A 19,068-nucleotide genomic window follows, 5' to 3' on the forward strand; every position below is an offset into this window, starting at 1 on the left:
TCTGTACCACTGAGTCCCTTCCTCATACTCTGCAGTCTGTGTGCTAGCACTCTCCAGCATCTGGAAAACATTTGATCCATGGCTGTCTTCTTGCCAAGTGTCTTGACATCCTCAAACTTGTTGCTCACTCCCCCTTAAGAAAAACCCTACCTTCTCCTGTTCTTCTTCTATGCAGTGTAGTATAGAGCTGTGGTTGAGAGCTCAAGTGCTACAGTTTGACCAGGTTCAAATGCCAGTGTTGCTACTTACCAGTGGAGCAATTTAAGGCAAGTTGGTTAGCTTTTCTGAACCTGGGGGCTGTAACACAAGTTTTTTCCTAAGGCACTGAGCAGATTTCATGGGATAAAACATGCAGAGGGCTTAACACAGTACAACTGTTTTTTATTATGCCAGCTCCCTGGGTGGTGTCTCTTCCTCTCCTCCATGCCCTAAATATGGGTGCTCTACAAGCTCATTCACTACTCATCTTCTTGGGAATTCATGAGCCAACCCTTCACATATATCCATCATCCCTAATCGCTCACCCTAAGAGAGGATTGTGTCACAGAAGCCACTGAGCCCAATCAGCACATCTAAAACTATATTGATTTCTGACTGTCTCAGAAACTTCTTTTTCCACCCAGACACATACTCCACTGTGCTCATCTATACTCTTCTCTCCTCTTATTTAGCCCCTACAGCTGATGTTTGAATGCCACTGAATCCTTCTACTGAAATGTTTTTTTTAAGAAATGTTGCTGCTTGGGGCGCCTGGGTGGCTCAGTGGGTTAAAGCCTCTGTCTTCAGCTCAGGTCATGATCCCGGAGTCCTGGGATCGAGCCCCACATCGGGCTCTCTGCTCAGCGGGGAGCCTGCTTCCTCTTCTGTCTCTGCCTGCCTCTCTTCCTACTTGTCTGTCAAATAAGTAAATAAAATCTAAAAAAAAAAAAAAGAAATGTTGCTGCTACCCTTCATCATGTCAGATCTGCCTATTAACTCCATAACTAGTCTTTGTACTAGCCCATCCACTGATTTTTCCCTTTCTAGTCAACTTTCCACACACAGCTGACCCAAGTATGGTAGCCCTCAACTTAGAAACTAACCAGCTGGTTGTACTTCCAATATAGCTGAGTCAGTTCTTACCAGGCTGACCCAACCAAAGAACTTGACACAAACACAATAAAACAACAACCCAAAGGCTCTGAAGAATAAACAAAAGTGGGAAAATTTTGAAGAATCAAAACTTAAAAGAAAGGGCCAACATAAGATGAATGTCTATTTTATAGATTTAGCCTGAAGGCAAGCCACAGTCATGGCCAAGACACCACTATCTTCCTGGCCCAGGGAAAGACTGAACCTGTGGAAACTACAATCACAGAAAAGTAAGGATAAAATTCCAGAAGGGATGGTGCCAAAGAAATAGAGGCCCAAATTCTATGAATAAACCATCCATACCCCTGGCTAATCCCTGAACCATGCATAAGCAGGGAAGACTCAAGACAGCTTACTGCTAGGGAAACAGAAAAACTGAACTGAGATGTGAACTCTTGCCTCCTGCAGGTAAAACAAAGTTTGTGGTGTGAGTCTAACCAAGATCACTGCCTGCTAAAACAAAAATGTTAACACCTTTCAGAAAAATATATCAAAATTCAGACTCCACAATCCACAGATCCTCAGACAACATACACAGTGTCAATGATCTAAAATTACTCAACATGTAAAGAACCAGTGAAGTGTGAGCTATTCTCAAGGTAACAGATAAATGTGTGGTATGTCCTGGATGTTGAAATTGAAAAGAACTTTAAAGTAGCTAATTTAACTGTATTCAATGAAGCCAAGGAAAACATATTTGTAATAAATGAAAAATAGGCAATCTCCGCAGAGAAAATAGAAAATATAAAGAAAAACTAAATGGAAATCCTAGACTTGAAAATACATATATGAAATTTTAAAGATCCACAGGATTAGCATAACAGCAGAATGAAGATATCAGAATAAAGTCAGTGAACTTGAGACTTAGATCCATAGAAATTATCCAATCTGAGAACAGAAGAACAGAGTTGGAGTGCCTGGGTGGCTTAGTTGGTTAAGCATCCAACTCTTGATTTGGGCCCAGGTCATGATCTTGGGTTGTGAGATCAAGCACCATATGGGGCTCCACAATGAGCTTGGAGCCTGCTTAAGATTCTCTCTGGGGGTGCCTGGGTGGCTCAGTAGGTTAAGGAGTGACTCCTGATTTCCACTCAGATCATGATCTCAAGACTGTCAGATCAAGCCCTGTGATGGGCTCCATATTCAGCAGGGAGTCTACTTGAGATCCCCCCACCACTCCTACTCTCTTTCTCTCTCTCTCAAATAAATAAATCTTTTTTTTTAAAGAGGCACTGTCAACTTGAATGTCCACACAAGGTAGCCTTAAAAAAAAAAAAAAAGATTCTCTCTCTCTCTCTCTTTCCCCCTCACCCTCTCCTCTGTCCCTCCCCCTGGTTGTACTCTCTCTCTCTAAAATTTAAAAAAAAAGAATGAATGAATTAACAGAGTCTCAGAGACCTTTGGGACAATATTAGAATCTCTAAAATACATGTAACTGGAGTCTCAGGGGAAAAGGAGAGAGATTGAACACATTTCCCCCTAAAACAATGACACAAGACTTTCCAAATTCAGTGAAGGACAAAAATTTACAAATTCAAGAAGCTCAAGAAATCCCAAACAGAACAAAGACAACCATACCCAGACACATAATAGTCAAACTTAGAAAATCAGATTAAAGAGGAAATCTTGAAAGCAGCTAGAAAAATGAACAATGATTTGAATAACTACAGACTTCTCATTGGAGGACATACACAGTAGAAAAGTATCTTTAAATTGCTGGAAGGAAGGGGGGAAAAACCCAGTCAACCCAGAATTCCATGCCCAGAAAAGATATCCTTTCATAAAGACATTTTTAACACAAAAGCAAACATAATTTCTTGTCGGCAGATCTGTACTTCAAGAAATGCTTAAAGGAACTTCTTCAGACTGAAGAGAAAGAATACTGGAGGGAAACTTGGATTTTTGGAGAGGAATGAAAAATACTGGAAATGTTAATATCTGGGTGAAAACAAACTGGCCACTGCAGCCTGCAAAACAACAAGCGAGTTCCTCAGCCTGACATCCAACACCTCTCACCTCCGCTCCACAGCATATACACCTTCTGCCCCCTTTCTTTCACAAGCACCACCTGTGGACTTTTAAAGCTGCCACACTAAGTCCTAACTTGAAGCCTTTAAAGATGCTATTCCTTCTACCCAAAATGCTTTCCCTTCCCTCTTCTATCTACATGAATCACATGCACACATGCTGCTGTTGCCACTCAAGGATCACTTTGTCTTCCTGGCCTCTCCTGACTGCACCAGCCCTATTGTGCATTTCTCTGTATGCAGCTCCAGGGGATAAAACAATGAACTGAACTATATTGCCAAAACACTTTAGTGATGTCAAAGCAACTTCCCTGCCATTATTTTATTTAGTTCCCACAAAAGCAGTGTGAGGCAGGGCTGGTGTGGTGACCTACTCTACATTGATTAGACCACCCAGACTCAGAGGAGCTTAGTGATTTTCACAAAGCTTCATAGTCAGAGTCTGGCTAGCTGGCACAAGGCTTCTCAGGCTCTCATTCCATTCTGTCCACTAAGTCACACTGATACACAATATGTGGTGCCTGTCTGCAACCAATTTATAATTGTCATGGACTGTGAACTTTTCATAGAGCTACACAAAGCTTAATATTAAGACAATAACTCAATACACTCCTAGACTGACAATCTCTGACATGGCCAAGCATCAGAAATACTTGTGAAAACTACAGAAATCTAGCACTTATAACGGACCACCTGAATCAGAATCTCTCTGAGGCTGTGCCTGGGGATCTTCATTTTTTAAGGTTCCATAGGATTCTGATATGCAACCAGAGCATGATTAATTATCATATGACTAACCCAGAAAAGAGAAAATGTGAGAAAAGAGAAATGGATGTGGACTGCAGTGCCATGATGGAGAAGAAGCATGAGCTGGGCTGTGAAGGAGGGGAAATTTGGTTTGACAGAGAGAGGAGGAGGCACATTTCAGGTCAAGGGATAGGAAGGGTGAGATATGTTCAAGATATTGAATGTTTCTGAGCAGAGGTCTGATCTATAGGAATTAGGATATAAGGATGAAAATCCAGTGGCCAATGCAGAGGATGAACAAGATGGGCATGAGACAGATGATTAGGGGTAGGGTACCTGAGCCCTGCCACACACTTCAAGAGTACTTCCATCCATAACACTTACACTGGGGCTCTTAATATCAAGCCACCTTGAGTAGATTCTGTGTTCTGTGATCTTTCTCTGAATCCCAACCCTATGAATTTGTCTCTCTCTCATTGCCCTTATTCTTCTCTATCTTGTATTCTTATTAATCTCCTGGACTTTGGGGTTCCTTGAAGAGTTTACTTATCTTTCTACCCTCTAGACCAGTGATTCTCAATCAAGGGCAACTACTCCCTCCAGAGACATCTGACAATGGCTGAGGATATTTTTATCTGTCACAGCTTGGGGAGGTGATACTTCTGGTATCTGGTGGGCTGCTGCTAAATATCCTACAACGTATAGTTATAGCAAAGAATTATCCATCCTAAAATGTCACTTCTGCCAAGGATGAGAAATTCTGCCTTAAATAAGTTACAAGCACATTTAGTTACTTTATTAATAAATTTATCATTATTATTTAATAATAGTAATTCTACTCTAATTTATTTTACTTAATAAAATAAATTTTATTAATTTATTATTTAATCTTTGATGAATGGCTGTCTGAACAATCAAATGAATAATAAAAAAAGATTTGTCCATCAGCCACCTTTGACTTGCAGGTTTTTTATTTCGTGACATAGTAAAGATATAAAAGAAACTGGGCAGATCAACATAGAATTACTAACTACTCTTATTGCCATGTATAGGCATTAAAAATAAAGCTATCAACTACTATAAGATTCCTTCATAAAGTGAGGGGTATTTAAACCATCAAAATGTAGTAATATTAACAATAAGAACAAGATAGGACAGCTATTACTAGGAAGATTCAGTACAGCAGCCAACAGTTGCTGTAGGCTGGTGAAAAGTTTACCTCAGCCAGCTCCCAACCACTGCTCACCAACTGAGGAACCTTTGAAAGAGACTATAAAGCTCCTGAGGGCAAGGCATTTGTCTTACAGGTAGCACTCTGACTCTAAATGCTGGGCAGCCCAAGAAAGGTTGCTGAAGCCACCCCACCTGTGCTGTCCATGCCCACCTTATATTCCAGGGAAAGCAAAGTCTCTGTCTTAGAAGTCCAGCTCCATTTGTGAACTACGTAGCCTTTGTAGTCATTGGCAGTCCCACCTTCCTCATCCAAGACCAAGACGTATGGGCAACTAGAAGAAATATAGCAGTGAGAAGTTGATGTCAAGCCCCTGAAAGAAGCCTCATCACTACAGACTATAGGCAGGCAGGACTCCGAGACTGCCCTAGACTAGAAGAACCATGAAGGCCAATGGGCAGCCTCACTTCCTCTGCCTAATATGGTCTGACACCTCTTCATCTGTTGATGCTACAGGAATGTCAGTCAGAAAGGGCAGGTTTGAGAGAGATAACAGAGGCTCAGGCCAAACCCAAAAGGGAAGAAATGATATATGTGCCCAAAAGCCTGGGTGTATAAGATCTCAGGCACCAAAATGAGAATGGGAACATCTATAGCAGAAGAATAAGTCATTCCTTCTGAAAACATTTTCTTATGACATTGAATTTTGGCTGACAAGGATATGTGCCTCTCTTAAAACCCCCTGGAAGTGGAACCCATGGCTTCTCCTTCACTCACTTCTGGTATAAAACACTCTTCTCCACTAATCCAGATCTTAGTGCTCTGGGGGTACAAGTGGAGCAGGACTTGGGGAGGTGCCCATCTCTTTTGCTATGACATGGATCTAGCAAGCAAAGGTCAGCCCTCAACATACCTATGTCCCTGCAAGTCCCAATTTAGCCCTGCCTCACAGCCTTCCCAGACCTCTGGACACTGATGGCCCCTCCTTTTCCTGTGGACCACCACCTCAGTGCCTTCCTCTGTAACCTCCAGAAACACTTCCATGGGGCCAGGATTCCCCCAAACCACTCACCGGGCCTTCATGTTGTACTGAACACAGCCCTGTCCTTCAGCATTGAGCAGAGCCAGAAAGAAGCTAGGTGTATCATTAAAGAGGCAGGTGATGGTTCTTCCTTTGCAGCATGTGGGGATCTGACACATGGCGATGTTTCCAGAGGGATAGCTGGCAGATAGTCAAGGAGAACAGAAAACACTCCAGGTTCTGCTTTCAGGTGCTCCAGATCTCATGTCAAAACGATAGTTATTTGGTGCATCATTCTCAGTCTTCAAAGACCCTCCTTGCACTTTGCATAAGTAACAACTAATTATGGAGCACAACCATGCCCCACGTGCCTTCCTGTATCTTCTTTCCATTCGTCACAACAACCCTATGGTAGGTAGTATTATCTCCACTTCACAGATGAGTAGGGCCTCCTGGGATGTGGGACTTTCAGTGCTAAAGCCAGGAAAGTCTCAGGCAAACCAGGGCAAGTTGGATCTGTAGGATGAGGAATCCAAGGTGCAGAGAAATGATCATCCCACATGACAGAACAGGGAAGTGGCAGAACCTGTACCTGAAATATGAAGTATATTTCTAATGTTGTCAGACTGTCTCCCCTTATGATTGATCTAGGAGAGGAGGCAATGTCTCCCTGCTCATTTCCTACTAAGGTGGCCCTAAGAAGCACCAGTCTCAGCTTAAAGGAATATGGTGTGGACAGCTATGGCAGGAATTTCAATAGTATCCCAGAAGAATTTCAGTGGTTGGCACTGGGGCTCAACTGCTTTCAAATGCTTCCCCACCAATAGGGGGAAAGATAAACAGATAGGAATCATAAACAATAACAAATGGAAATTCTAGAGCTGAATAGTATAATAACTGGAAAGAAAAAAAATCAGTAGATGGGTTTAGCAGCATATTGGAGCAGAAGTGTCAGTGAACTTGAAGATGGATCAATAGAGTTAACCAGCCTGAGGAGCACAAAGAAAAAAGAATGAAGAGTTAATGGAGCCTAAGAGATCCATGGCAGACCATCAAGCATACAAACATATCCTTAACAGGAGTCTCAGAAGCACAGAAGAGAGAAAGAAGAGGGGAAGAAAGAATATTTGAAGAAATAATGATTAAAAGTGCGACAAATTTGATGAAAGACATGACTGTACACACTCAAGAAGCTTAACAAACTGGAAGGAGAATAAATGCAAAGAGAGCCATGCTGAGACACATTATTATCAAACTTTCAAAAGACAAAGACAAGAAATCTTGAAAGCAGCAAGAGAAAAGAGACTCATCGTGTACATGGGATACTTAATGAAGATAAGGACAATTTCTTATCAGAAACCATGGAGGCCAGAAGGCACTGGGATAAAATACTTAAACACCCCCCCCCCAAAAAAAGCTATCAACCAAGAATTCTATATTGAGCAAAACTATCCTACAAAATAAGGATATTAAGACTTTCTAGATAAACATAAGTTGAGGGGATTCACTATAGGTAGACCTGCCCTATAGGAAACGCTAGGTATTAGTATTATTCAGGCTGACATGAAAGAATATTAGATAATAACTAAAAGCAATACAAGTAAAAAGAATACCAGTAAAGGTAACTATACAAGTAAATATAAAACCGGTGTTATTGTATTTTTGGTTTATAATTTCTCTCTTTACCCCAGCTAAGTTGAAAGACAAAGATACAAAACACTAATTGTAAATCTATGTTAATGGCACACGTTCATATATAAAGATGTAATTTCTGATAACAACACAAAGGAGTAAGGGTGAGCTGTTTCGCAGCAGAGTTTTGTGTACTAATAAGCCTAAATTGGTATTAGTTCAAACTAGTTTGTTGTCAGCTGTAATACTCAAATGTATTAGTTTCTTGGGATTTCCATAATATCCAGGCCACAAACTTGATAACCTGAACAAGAGAAATTTATTCTCTCACAGCTCTGGATGTTTGAAGTCTGAAATCAAGGTGTTGACAGAGACCATCTCTTTCTTTCCTCTTTGTGTGTCTGTTTTCTCTTGATTGGATTGGGCTCCACCCTAAGCCAATATGACTTAATCTTAATTAATCATATCTGCAAAGACCCTACTTCCAAATATGACCACATTCTGAAGCTCCAGATGAACATACATTTTGGAGACACTATTCAACCCATTATACCAGAGTAAACACTAAAACAACAACAACAACAACAACAACAACAACAAAACCCAAAAGATATGGAGTAAAGAAAATGAGAGAGAATAAAAATGGCATAGTATAAAAAAAAATCAGTTCAACACAGAAGAAGGTAATAGTATAGGAACTCAAGAACAACAAAAAAAAGATATCACATATAGAAAATGAATAGTAGGGCGCCTGAGTGGCTCAGTGGGTTAAAGCCTCTGCCTTCGGCTCAGGTCATGATCCCAGGGTCCTGGGATTGAGCCCCGCGTCAGGCTCTTTGCTCTGCAGGGAGCCTGTTTCCTCCTCTCTCTCTGCCTACTTGTGATCTCTGTCAAATAAATAAATAAAAAATCTTTAAAAAAAAAAGAAAATGAATAGTAAAATGACAGAATCAAGCTCTTCCATATCAGCAATTACATTAAATAAAAATGGATTAAATTTTCCAACAAAAAGGCAGATTGACAGAATGGATTATTTTAAAAATCCATTTAAATATATATACATACATATGTTTAAATATATATGCTGTCTATAAGAAGCTTACTTTAGATCCAAAGACACAACTAGGTTAAAAGCCAGATGATGGAAAATAGATATTCCATCCAACTAGTAACCAAAAGATAGCAGAGGTGGTTATACTATCAGAGACAAAAGGATTTAAAAATTTTTATAAGAGACAAAGAAGAAAATTGCACATTGAGAAAAAGGTCAATACCTCAAGAAGATACAACAATTATAGATATATACACACCTAACAGCAGAGCCCCCAAAAATATGAAACAAAAATTTACAGGGTTAAAAGAAGAAATAGTTCTACAATAGAAGTTGGGAGACTTCACTACCTTACTTTTAATCCTGGATAAAACAATTACACAGAAGATCAATAAAGAAAATAAAGAATTGAACACTGCTATAAACCAACTAGACATAACAGAATATTCCACCCAACAATAGAGAATACACATTCTTTTTGAGTCCACAGTACCATTCTCTGGTAGAGATAATATGTTAGGCCACAAAACAAGTCTCAATAAATTTGAAAATATTGGAATCATAGAAAGTACCTTTCTGATAACAGAATGAAATTAGAAGTCAATGGCAGAAGGAAATTTAGAAAATTCTCAGATAGTTCAAATTAAACAATACACCTTTAAACAACAAATGGATATAGAAGCAATCATAAGGGAAATTAGAAAACAGCTGAAAGTGTGAAAACAAAAATACAATATATCAAAACTTATGGGATAAGGCAAGGGAATGAGGTCAGAGGGCAGAGTCCAAGGGAGCAGCCACAGAAGCCAGGACAGCTGTTGACATTTGGGCTGGGACACTGAGGAGCCCTGGGAATCTGGCCCAGTCTCGTGCTCCCATCCTCATCCAAAGTGCTCTTCACAGGGGATGACCCCCAACCAGGTGCTCACACCTACATTCAGGGCAAACCTGGCAGACTTACTATCAGGTGTTCCACTGTAATAATGCTGGAGTTAGGAAATCTCCATTTCTTTACTCCAAACCAGAAGACTTTGTTCCCTGCATACAGAGTAGGAATAATGTTGGTAGAAGCTGGCTGACATCTAAAGCTGAAGATTATCATGACTGTTTAACATAAGCTCTATTCTGAGGTAAAACTAATTATCTTGGAAATACTATGTTGGTTTCATTCTGAGTGCTCAGAGAATCATCCCCACAGGAACACAATATACTGGTAACCCAAATTTGCTTTCGGAACCATGAAAACTGCTCATTTTTTGTTTTGACAATACAATCATAGATGACAATGGTGACACCTGGATTGTACAGTGCACTCCAGAGAAAAATCTTCTACAAAATTCTTATGAAAAAGGATTCGGGGCAGAATCTTTAAGTATTTGGAAGTCGCAGGTGTAAGAGAAGATGAAGTGAAAAGAGCAGGGACATCAATATCTTTCATGCTAGGGATGGTGGAACTTTGTTTTTTTTCCCATTTATTTATTTATTTTTTCAGCGTAACAGTATTCATTGTTTTTGCACAACACCCAGTGCTCCATGCAATATGTGCCCTCCCTATTACCCACCACATGGTTCCCCCAACCTCCCACCCCGCCCCTTCAAAACCCTCAGGTTGTTTTTCAGAGTCCATAGTTGGTTCGCCTCCCCTTCCAATTTAATCACTTCCAGTCCCATCCATGTTGCTACAAAAGTTGGGTATTCATCCTTTCTTTTTTTTTTTTATAAACATATAATGTATTTTTATCCCCAGGGGTACAGTTCTGTGAATCACCAGGTTTACACACTTCACAGCACTCACGATAGCACATACCCTCCCCAATGTCCATAACCCCCTCCCCCTCTCCCAACCCCACCTCCCCCCAGCAACCCCCAGTTTGTTTTGTGAGATTAAGAGTCATTTATGGTTTGTCTACCTCCCAATCCCATCTTGTTTCATTTATTCTTCTCCTATCCCCCTAACGCCCCATGTTGCATCTCCTCATCCTCATATCAGGGAGATCATATGATAGTTGTCTTTCTCCGATTGACTTATTTCACTAAGCATGATACCCTCTAGTTCCATCCACGTCATCGCAAATGGCAAGATTTCATTTCTTTTGATGGCTGCATAGTATTCCATTGTGTATATACACCACATCTTCTTTATCCATTCATCTGTTGATGGACATCTAGGTTCTTTCCATAGTTTGGCTATTGTAGACATTGCTGCTATAAACATTCGGGTACACGTGCCCCTTCGGATCACTATGTTTGTATCTTTAGGGTAAATACCCAGTAGTGCAATTGCTGGGTCATAGGGTAGTTCTATTTTCAACATTTTGAGGAACCTCCATGCTGTTTTCCAGAGTGGTTGCACCAGCTTGCATGCCCACCAACAGTGGAGGAGGGTTCCCCTTTCTCCGCATCCTCGCCAGCATCTGTCATTTCCTGACTTGTTAATTTTAGCCATTCTGACTGGTGTGAGGTGATATCTCATTGTGGTTTTGATTTGTATTTCCCTGATGCCGAGCGATGTGGAGCACTTTTTCATGTGTCTGTTGGCCATCTGGATGTCTTCTTTGCAGAAATGTCTGTTCATGTCCTCTGCCCATTTCTTGATTGGATTGTTTGTTCTTTGGGTGTTGAGTTTGCTAAGTTCCTTATAGATTTTGGATACTAGCCCTTTATCTGATATGTCGTTTGCAAATATCTTCTCCCATTCTGTCAGTTGTCTTTTGGTTTTGTTAACTGTTTCCTTTGCTGTGCAAAAGCTTTTGATCTTGATGAAATCCCAATAGTTCATTTTTGCCCTTGCTTCCCTTGCCTTTGTTGTTCCTAGGAAGATGTTGCTGCGGCTGAGGTCAAAGAGGTTGCTGCCTGCATTCTCCTCAAGGATTTGGATGGATTCCTTTCTCACATTGAGGTCCTTCATCCATTTTGAGTCTATTTTCATGTGTGGTGTAAGGAAGTGGTCCAATTTCATTTTTCTGCATGTGGATGTCCAATTTTCCCAGCACCATTTTTGAAGAGGCTGTCTTTTTTCCATTGGATATTCTTTCCTGCTTTGTCGAAAATCAGTTGACCATAGAGTTGAGGGTCTATTTCTGGGCTCTCTATTCTGTTCCATTGATCTATGTGTCTGTTTTTGTGCCAGTACCATGCTGTCTTGATGATGACAGCTTTGTAATAGAGCTTGAAGTCCGGAATTGTGATGCCACCAACTTTGGCTTTCTTTTTCAATATTCCTTTGACTATTCGAGGTCTTTTCTGGTTCCATATAAATTTTAGGATTATTTGTTCCAGTTCTTTGAAAAAAATGGATGGTATTTTGATAGGGATTGCATTAAATGTGTAGATTGCTTTAGGTAGCATAGACATTTTCACAATATTTATTCTTCCAATCCAGGAGCATGGAACATTTTTCCATTTCTTTATGACTTCCTCAATTTCTTTCATAAGTACTTTATAGTTTTCTGCATATAGATTCTTAGCCTCTTTGGCTAGGTTTATTCCTAGGTATCTTATAGTTTTGGGTGCAATTGTAAATGGGATTGACTCCTTAATTTCTCTTTGTTCTGTCTTGTTGCTGGTGTACAGAAATGCAACTGATTTCTGTGCATTGATTTTATATCCTGACACTTTACTGAATTCCTGTACAAGTTCTAGCAGTTCTGGAGTGGAGTCTTCTGGGTTTTCCACATATAGTATCATATCATCTGTGAAGAGTGATAGTTTGACTTCTTCTTTGCTGATTTGGATGCCTTTAATTTCTTTTTGTTGTCTGATTGCTGAGGCTAGGACTTCTAGTACTATGTTGAATAGCAGTGGTGATAATGGACATCCCTGCCGTGTTCCTGACCTTAATGGAAAAGCTTTCAGTTTTTCTCCATTGAGAATGATATTTGCGGTGGGTTTTTCATAGATGGCTTTGATAATATTGAGGTATGTGCCCTCTATCTCTACACTTTGAAGAGTTTTGATCAGGAAGGGATGCTGTACTTTGTCAAATGCTTTTTCAGCATCTATGGAGAGTATCATATGGTTCTTGTTCTTTCTTTTATTAAAGTGTTCCATCACATTGATTGATTTGCGGATGTTGAACCAACCTTGCAGCCCAGGAATAAATCCCACTTGGTCGTGGTGAATAATCCTTTTAATGTACTGTTGAATCCTATTGGCTAGTATTTTGGCGAGAATTTTTGCATCTGTGTTCATCAAGGATATTGGTCTGTAGTTTTCTTTTTTGGTGGGATCCTTGTCTGGTTTTGGGATCAAGGTGATGCTGGCCTCATAAAATGAGTTTGGAAGTTTTCCTTCCATTTCTATTTTTTGGAACAGTGTCAGGAGAATAGGAATTAGTTCTTCTTTAAATGTTTGGTAGAATTCCCCTGGGAAGCCGTCTGGCCCTGGGCTTTTGTTTGTTTGGAGATTTTTGATGACTGTTTCAATCTCCTTATGGGTTATGGGCCTGTTCAGGCTTTCTATTTCTTCCTGGTTCAGTTGTGGTAGTTTATATGTCTCTAGGAATGCATCCATTTCTTCCAGATTGTCAAATTTGTTGGCATAGAGTTGCTCATAGTATGTTCTTATAATTGTCTGCATTTCTTTGGTGTTAGTTGTGATCTCTCCTCTTTCATTCATGATTTTATTTATTTGGGTCCTTTCTCTTTTCTTTTGGATAACTCTGGCCAGGGGTTTATCAATCTTATTGACTCTTTCAAAGAACCAGCTCCTAGTTTCATTGATTTTTTTCTATTTTTTTTTTTGTTTCTATTTCATTGATTTCTGCTCTGATCTTTATGATTTCTCTTCTCCTGCTGGGTTTAGGGTTTCTTTCTTGTTCTTTCTCCAGCTCCTTTAGGTGTAGGGTTAGGTTGTGTACTTGAGACCTTTCTTGTTTCTTGAGAAAGGTCTTGTAGCACTATATATTTTCCTCTCAGGACTGCCTTTGCTGTGTCCCACAGATTTTGAACCGTTGTGTTTTCATTATCATTTGTTTCCATGAATTTTTTCAATTCTTCTTTAATTTCCTGGTTGACCCATTCATTCTTTAGAAAGATGCTGTTTAGTCTCCATGTATTTGGGTTCTTTCCAAATTTCCTCTTGTGATTGAGTTCTAGCTTCAGAGCATTGTGGTCTGAAAATATGCAGGGAATGATCCTAATCTTTTGATACTGGTTGAGACCTGATTTGTGACCCAGGATGTGATCTATTCTGGAGAATGTTCCATGTGCACTAGAGAAGAATGTGTATTCTGTTGCTTTGGGATGAAATGTTCTGAATATATCTGTGATGTCCACCTGGTCCAGTGTGTCATTTAAAACCTTTATTTCCTTATTGATCTTTTGCTTGGATGATCTGTCCATTTCAGTGAGGGGAGTGTTAAAGTCCCCTACTATTATTGCATTATTATTGATGTGTTTCTTTCATTTTGCTATTAATTGGTTGATATAGTTGGCTGCTCCCACGTTAGGGGCATAGATATTTAAAATTGTTAGATCTTCTTGTTGGACAGACCCTTTGAGTAGGATATAGTGTCCTTCCTCATCTCTTATTATAGTCTTTGGCTTAAAATCTAATTGATCTGATATAAGGATTGCCACCCCAGCTTTCTTCTGATGCCCATTAGCATGGTAAATTGTTTTCCACCCCCTCACTTTAAATCTGGAGGTGTCTTCGCGTCTAAAATGAGTTTCTTGTAGGCAACATATTGATGGGTTTTGGTTTTTTTCCATTCTGATACCCTGTGTCTTTTGATTGGGGCATTTAGCCCATTAACATTCAGGGTAACTATTGAGAGATATGAATTTAGTGCCATTATTAGCCTATAAGGTGACTGTTACTGTATATTGTCTCTGTACCTTTCTGATCTACTACTTTTAGGCTCTCTCTTTGCTTAGAGGACCCCTTTCAATATTTCCTGTAGAGCTGGTTTGGTGTTTGCAAATTCTTTCAGTTTTTGTTTGTCCTGGAAGCTTTTTATCTCTCCTTCTATTTTCAATGATAGCCTAGCTGGATAGAGTACTCTTGGCTGCATGTTTTTTCTTGTTTTGTGTCCTGAATATATCATGCCAGCTCTTTCTGGCCTGCCAGGTCTCTCTGGATAAGTCTGCTGCCAATCTAATATTTTTACCATTGTATATTACAAATTCTTTTCCTGGGCTGCTTTCAGGATTTTCTCTTTGTCACTAAGACTTGTAAATTTTACTATTAGGTGACGGGGTGTGGACCTATTCTTGTTGACTTTGAGGGGGGTTCTCTGCACCTCCTGGATTTTGATGCTTGTTCCCTTTGCCATATTAGGAAAATTCTCTCCAATAATTCTCTCCAATAGACCTTCTGCTCCCCTCTCTCTTTCTTCTTCTTCTGGAATCCCAATTATTCTAATGTTGTTTCGTCTTATGGTGTCACTTATCTCTCGAATTCTCCCCTCGTGGTCCAGTAGCTGTTTGTCCCTCTTTTGCTCGGCTTCTTTATTCTCTGTCATTTGGTCTTCTATATCACTAATTCTTTCTTCTGCCTCATTTATCCTAGCAGTGAGAGCTTCCATTTTTGATTGCACCTCATTTATAGCTTTTTTTATTTCAACTTGGTTAGATTTTAGTTCTTTAATTTCTCCAGAAAGGGCTTTTATATCTCCAGAGAGGGTTTCTCTAATATCTTCCATGCCTTTTTCGAGCCCGGCTAGAACGTTCAGAATCGTCATTCTGAACTCTTGATCTGACATATTACCAATGTCTGTGTTGATTAGGTTCCTAGCCTTCGGTACTGCCTCTTGTTCTTTTGTTTGTGGTGATTTTTTCTGCCTTGTCATTTTGTCCAGATAAGAGGATATGAAGGATCAAATAAAATACTAAAAGGGAGGCAAAGACCCCGGAAAAATGCGCTGTAACCAAATCAGAAGAGACCCCAACTTGTGGGGGGGGGGGAGAAAGGGGATAAAAAGACGTTCAGAAAAAAATTAAAAAAATAAAACAAATAAAGAAAAAATATAAAAAAGAAAAAATGTATATTTTAGATAAACTAGTCAAAAAACGTTAAAAAAGAAAAGGGTAAAGGTTTTTAAAAATTTAGCAGAAGAAAAACGAAAGAAAAAAATTGAAAAAAAATTGAATTAACCACAAGACTAAAGAATCATGGGGAGAAAGCCATGAGTTCCGTGCTTTGCTTTCTCCTCCTCTGGAATTCCGCTGCTGTCTTAGGTATTGAACCTGCTTTCCTTGATAGATGAACTTCGTCCTGGCTGGATATTTTGTTGATCTTCTGGGGGAGGGGCCTGTCAAGTGTCTTTGCCCGAGGCGGAATTGCACCGCCCTTACCGGGGGCCTGACTAAGTAATCGGCTCGGGTTCGCTTTTGGGAGCTTCTGTTCCCTGAACGCTTTCCGTAGAGTTCCGGAGGACGGGAATGAATATGGAGGCCTCCTACTCTCCGGCCTGGAGGAGCCGAGAGCCCGGGGCCCCACTCCTCAGTGCGCCCCCAGAGGACAGCACCCAATCACTCCCATATCCCCAGCCTCCAGCTGCGCTCCGAGCTCACCCAGCCCGCGACCAGTTCAAGGTAACCCCGAGCTGAGATTTCAGTCCTCGGCTCTGTCTCTGTAGCCGGCTTCTCCATTCTAACACCTGCGAGCTCTGCGACACTCCAACACCCCCGATCCTTCTGTGACCCTGTGGGACCTGGGGCCACGCTGACCCCGCATGGGCTTCACCCCGGTTTAGCCTCTGGAGCAATGTCCCTCAGTGGAACAGACTTTTAAAAGTCCTGATTTTGTGCTCCGTTGCTCCACCGCTTGCCGGCAACTGGCCCCTCCCCCCGCGGTCTATCTTCCTGTCGTTTTAGATTCACTTCTCTGCCAGTCCTACCTTTCAGAAAGTGGTTGATTTTCTGTTTCTAGAATTGCTGTTCTTCTTCTCTTCAATCTCCCGTTGGATTTGTAGGTGTTTGCAATGTTTAGATAAGCTATCGAGCTGATCTCCTGCTACCTGATGTAGTCTCAGCCTGCTACTTCTCCGCCATCTTGACTCCTCCTCAGGATGGTGGAACTTTTGAACTTTATAAGGAAGGACAAGGATAAATTTTACTGCATCATTATTTCAGATTCAAAATCAGTTTCCATATATTGGGTTTTAGGAGCTACAAGTTTTCATGATGTGTTTGATAAAGTGTTTGCAAATCCAGCAGTTTTTGATAACAAAGGTCATCTCACTGAAAAATTATCAAACTCATTCTTGCAATTTGGTACACAGAGAATCTTTGCAAAATGTAGTTTTGGTAGAATTTGTAGATTCAGTTTCTTGTGAATTATATACAAATTGTTTATATAGGTGATGGTGAAAATGATGTCTGTCCAGTAACTATTTAAAAGAAGAATGATGTTGCCATGCCATGGAAAGGATATACTTTAGAGAAAACTCTTTCCAAAATGTCTCAAAATCTTGAACCTATGGAATAATCTGCTGCAGTTTGGTCTCTGTGTATGGAAACAATTTCTCATTTACAATTTTTAATAAAGGAGTAATATGTCAACAACATTACGGGATGATGTGAAAGCAGCTCAGGAAGAAATTTATAGCTATAAATACCCACATTAAAAGAGAAGATCTCAAATCAATAACCATAATTTCCACCTTAGGAACTAGAAAAAGAAGAGAAAACTAAAGTTAAAACTGCCAAAGGGAGGAAATAATAAAGATTAGAAAAGAGAAAAATAGAACAGAGAAAAGAAAAACACTGGAAAGAACAAGCAAAACCAAAAGTTGATTCTTTGAAAAGATCAACAAAATTGAGAAACCTTTAGCTAGACTGAGTCAGAGAAAAAGGAAAATTCAAATTCCTAAAATCAGAAAGTGGAGACTTTACTACTGACTTTACAGAAATTTTTAAAAATACATCATAAGAGATGTATATGAACAATTGTATATCTACAAGTGATATAGTCCAGTTGAAAAAAAATCCTAGAAACACACAAAAGTAGTTGCAGGATACAAAATCAACACACAGAAATCAGTTGTCCCTCATGAACATGGAATGTCTTTCCATTTATCTCAGTCTTCTTTAATATATCTCAACAGAATTTTATAGTTTTTGATGTAGAAGCCTGACACCTCCTTGGTTAATTTATTCCAGAGTATTTTATGCTTTTGGATGCTAGTGTAAATGACATTATTTCCTTTGGTTCATTGCTTTTTTATTCTTGCTGCTGTGCATAGAGCATTTCAGATAATCTGTTGTTAGTATTCATGGATCGGCAGACTTAATCTTGTTCATGGCAAAATGTCAAAAAGTAACCTATAGATTCAATGCAATTCATATCAAAATTTCATCAGTCTGTTCTTGCAAAAACAGAAAAATTTGATTTTAAAAATCATATGGACTTGCACAGGACCCCAAATAACCAAAATAATCTTGAAAAAAGAAAAAGGTGAGTCAAACTTTCTAATTTCAACACTTCACTACAAAGCTACAGTAATCAAACACTGTGGCACTAACATACAGATCAATGGACTAGAACTGAGAGTCCAAAAATAAACTCATATATCAATGATTAACTAATCTTCAACAAGGGTGTCAAGACCATTCAATGGCGAAAGAATAGTCTCCTCAAGAAATAGAGGTGAGACAACTGGATATCACTTGAGAAAGGATGGAGTTGGATCCTGATCTCACACCATATGTAAAAATCAACTGCAAATGGATCAAAGAATGTAAGATCTGTAAACCATTAAACTCTTAGAAGACAATACAAACATGAGGATAGTTTCTAAGATATGAAACCCAAAGCAGAAGGAATAAAAAAAAAAAAAAAGAAAAAATTGGACTTCATAAAAATTAAAAACTTCCATACTTCAAAGGATACTATCAAGAGAATGAAAAAACACCCCACAGGATAGGAAAAAAGTTGCAAATCATCTATCGGACAAGGATCTAGTATCTATAATATATAAACAACTCTTGGAACTCAATAAGTAATGGACAATTTAAAAATGGGTGAAGGACTTCAATACACACTTCTACAAAGAAGATATGCCAAGAAGGCACATGAAGATGCTTGAAATCATTAGTTACTAGGAAAAACCATAATGAGATATTACTTTACATCCACTAGAGTGGCTGGAATTTAAAAATTGGAAAATATCAAGTATAGTCAAGAATGTGGAGAACCTGGAACTCTTACACATTGTAGGTGGGAATATAACACAATGGCACAGAGCCACTGGGGAAAACATTTTGGAGGACCTTAAATAAGTGAAACATAGAACTACTATATGACCCAGTAATTCCACTCCTATGTATAGACCCAAAAGAATTAA

The 19,068-nt window shown here is 39.5% G+C and overlaps 1 protein-coding gene and 1 pseudogene across 1 annotated transcript in view; one reads left to right on the plus strand and one right to left on the minus strand.

Moving 5' to 3' along the window:
* C20H3orf20 (chromosome 20 C3orf20 homolog) overlaps positions 1-19,068 on the minus strand; it is an 84,571-nt gene that overhangs the window by 44,068 nt on the left and 21,435 nt on the right. Inside the window, exons 7-8 of the mRNA XM_045991858.1 lie at positions 6,149-6,298; positions 5,290-5,410 (exon numbers count right to left, since the gene is read on the minus strand). Coding sequence (XP_045847814.1) covers positions 5,290-5,410; positions 6,149-6,298 — 271 coding nt within the window. The remainder of the gene's footprint in view (positions 1-5,289; positions 5,411-6,148; positions 6,299-19,068) is intronic.
* Positions 10,023-17,276, plus strand: LOC123932755 (annotated as a pseudogene).

This window comes from Meles meles, chromosome 20, assembly GCF_922984935.1.
Source record: "Meles meles chromosome 20, mMelMel3.1 paternal haplotype, whole genome shotgun sequence".
NCBI lineage: Eukaryota > Metazoa > Chordata > Mammalia > Carnivora > Mustelidae > Meles > Meles meles.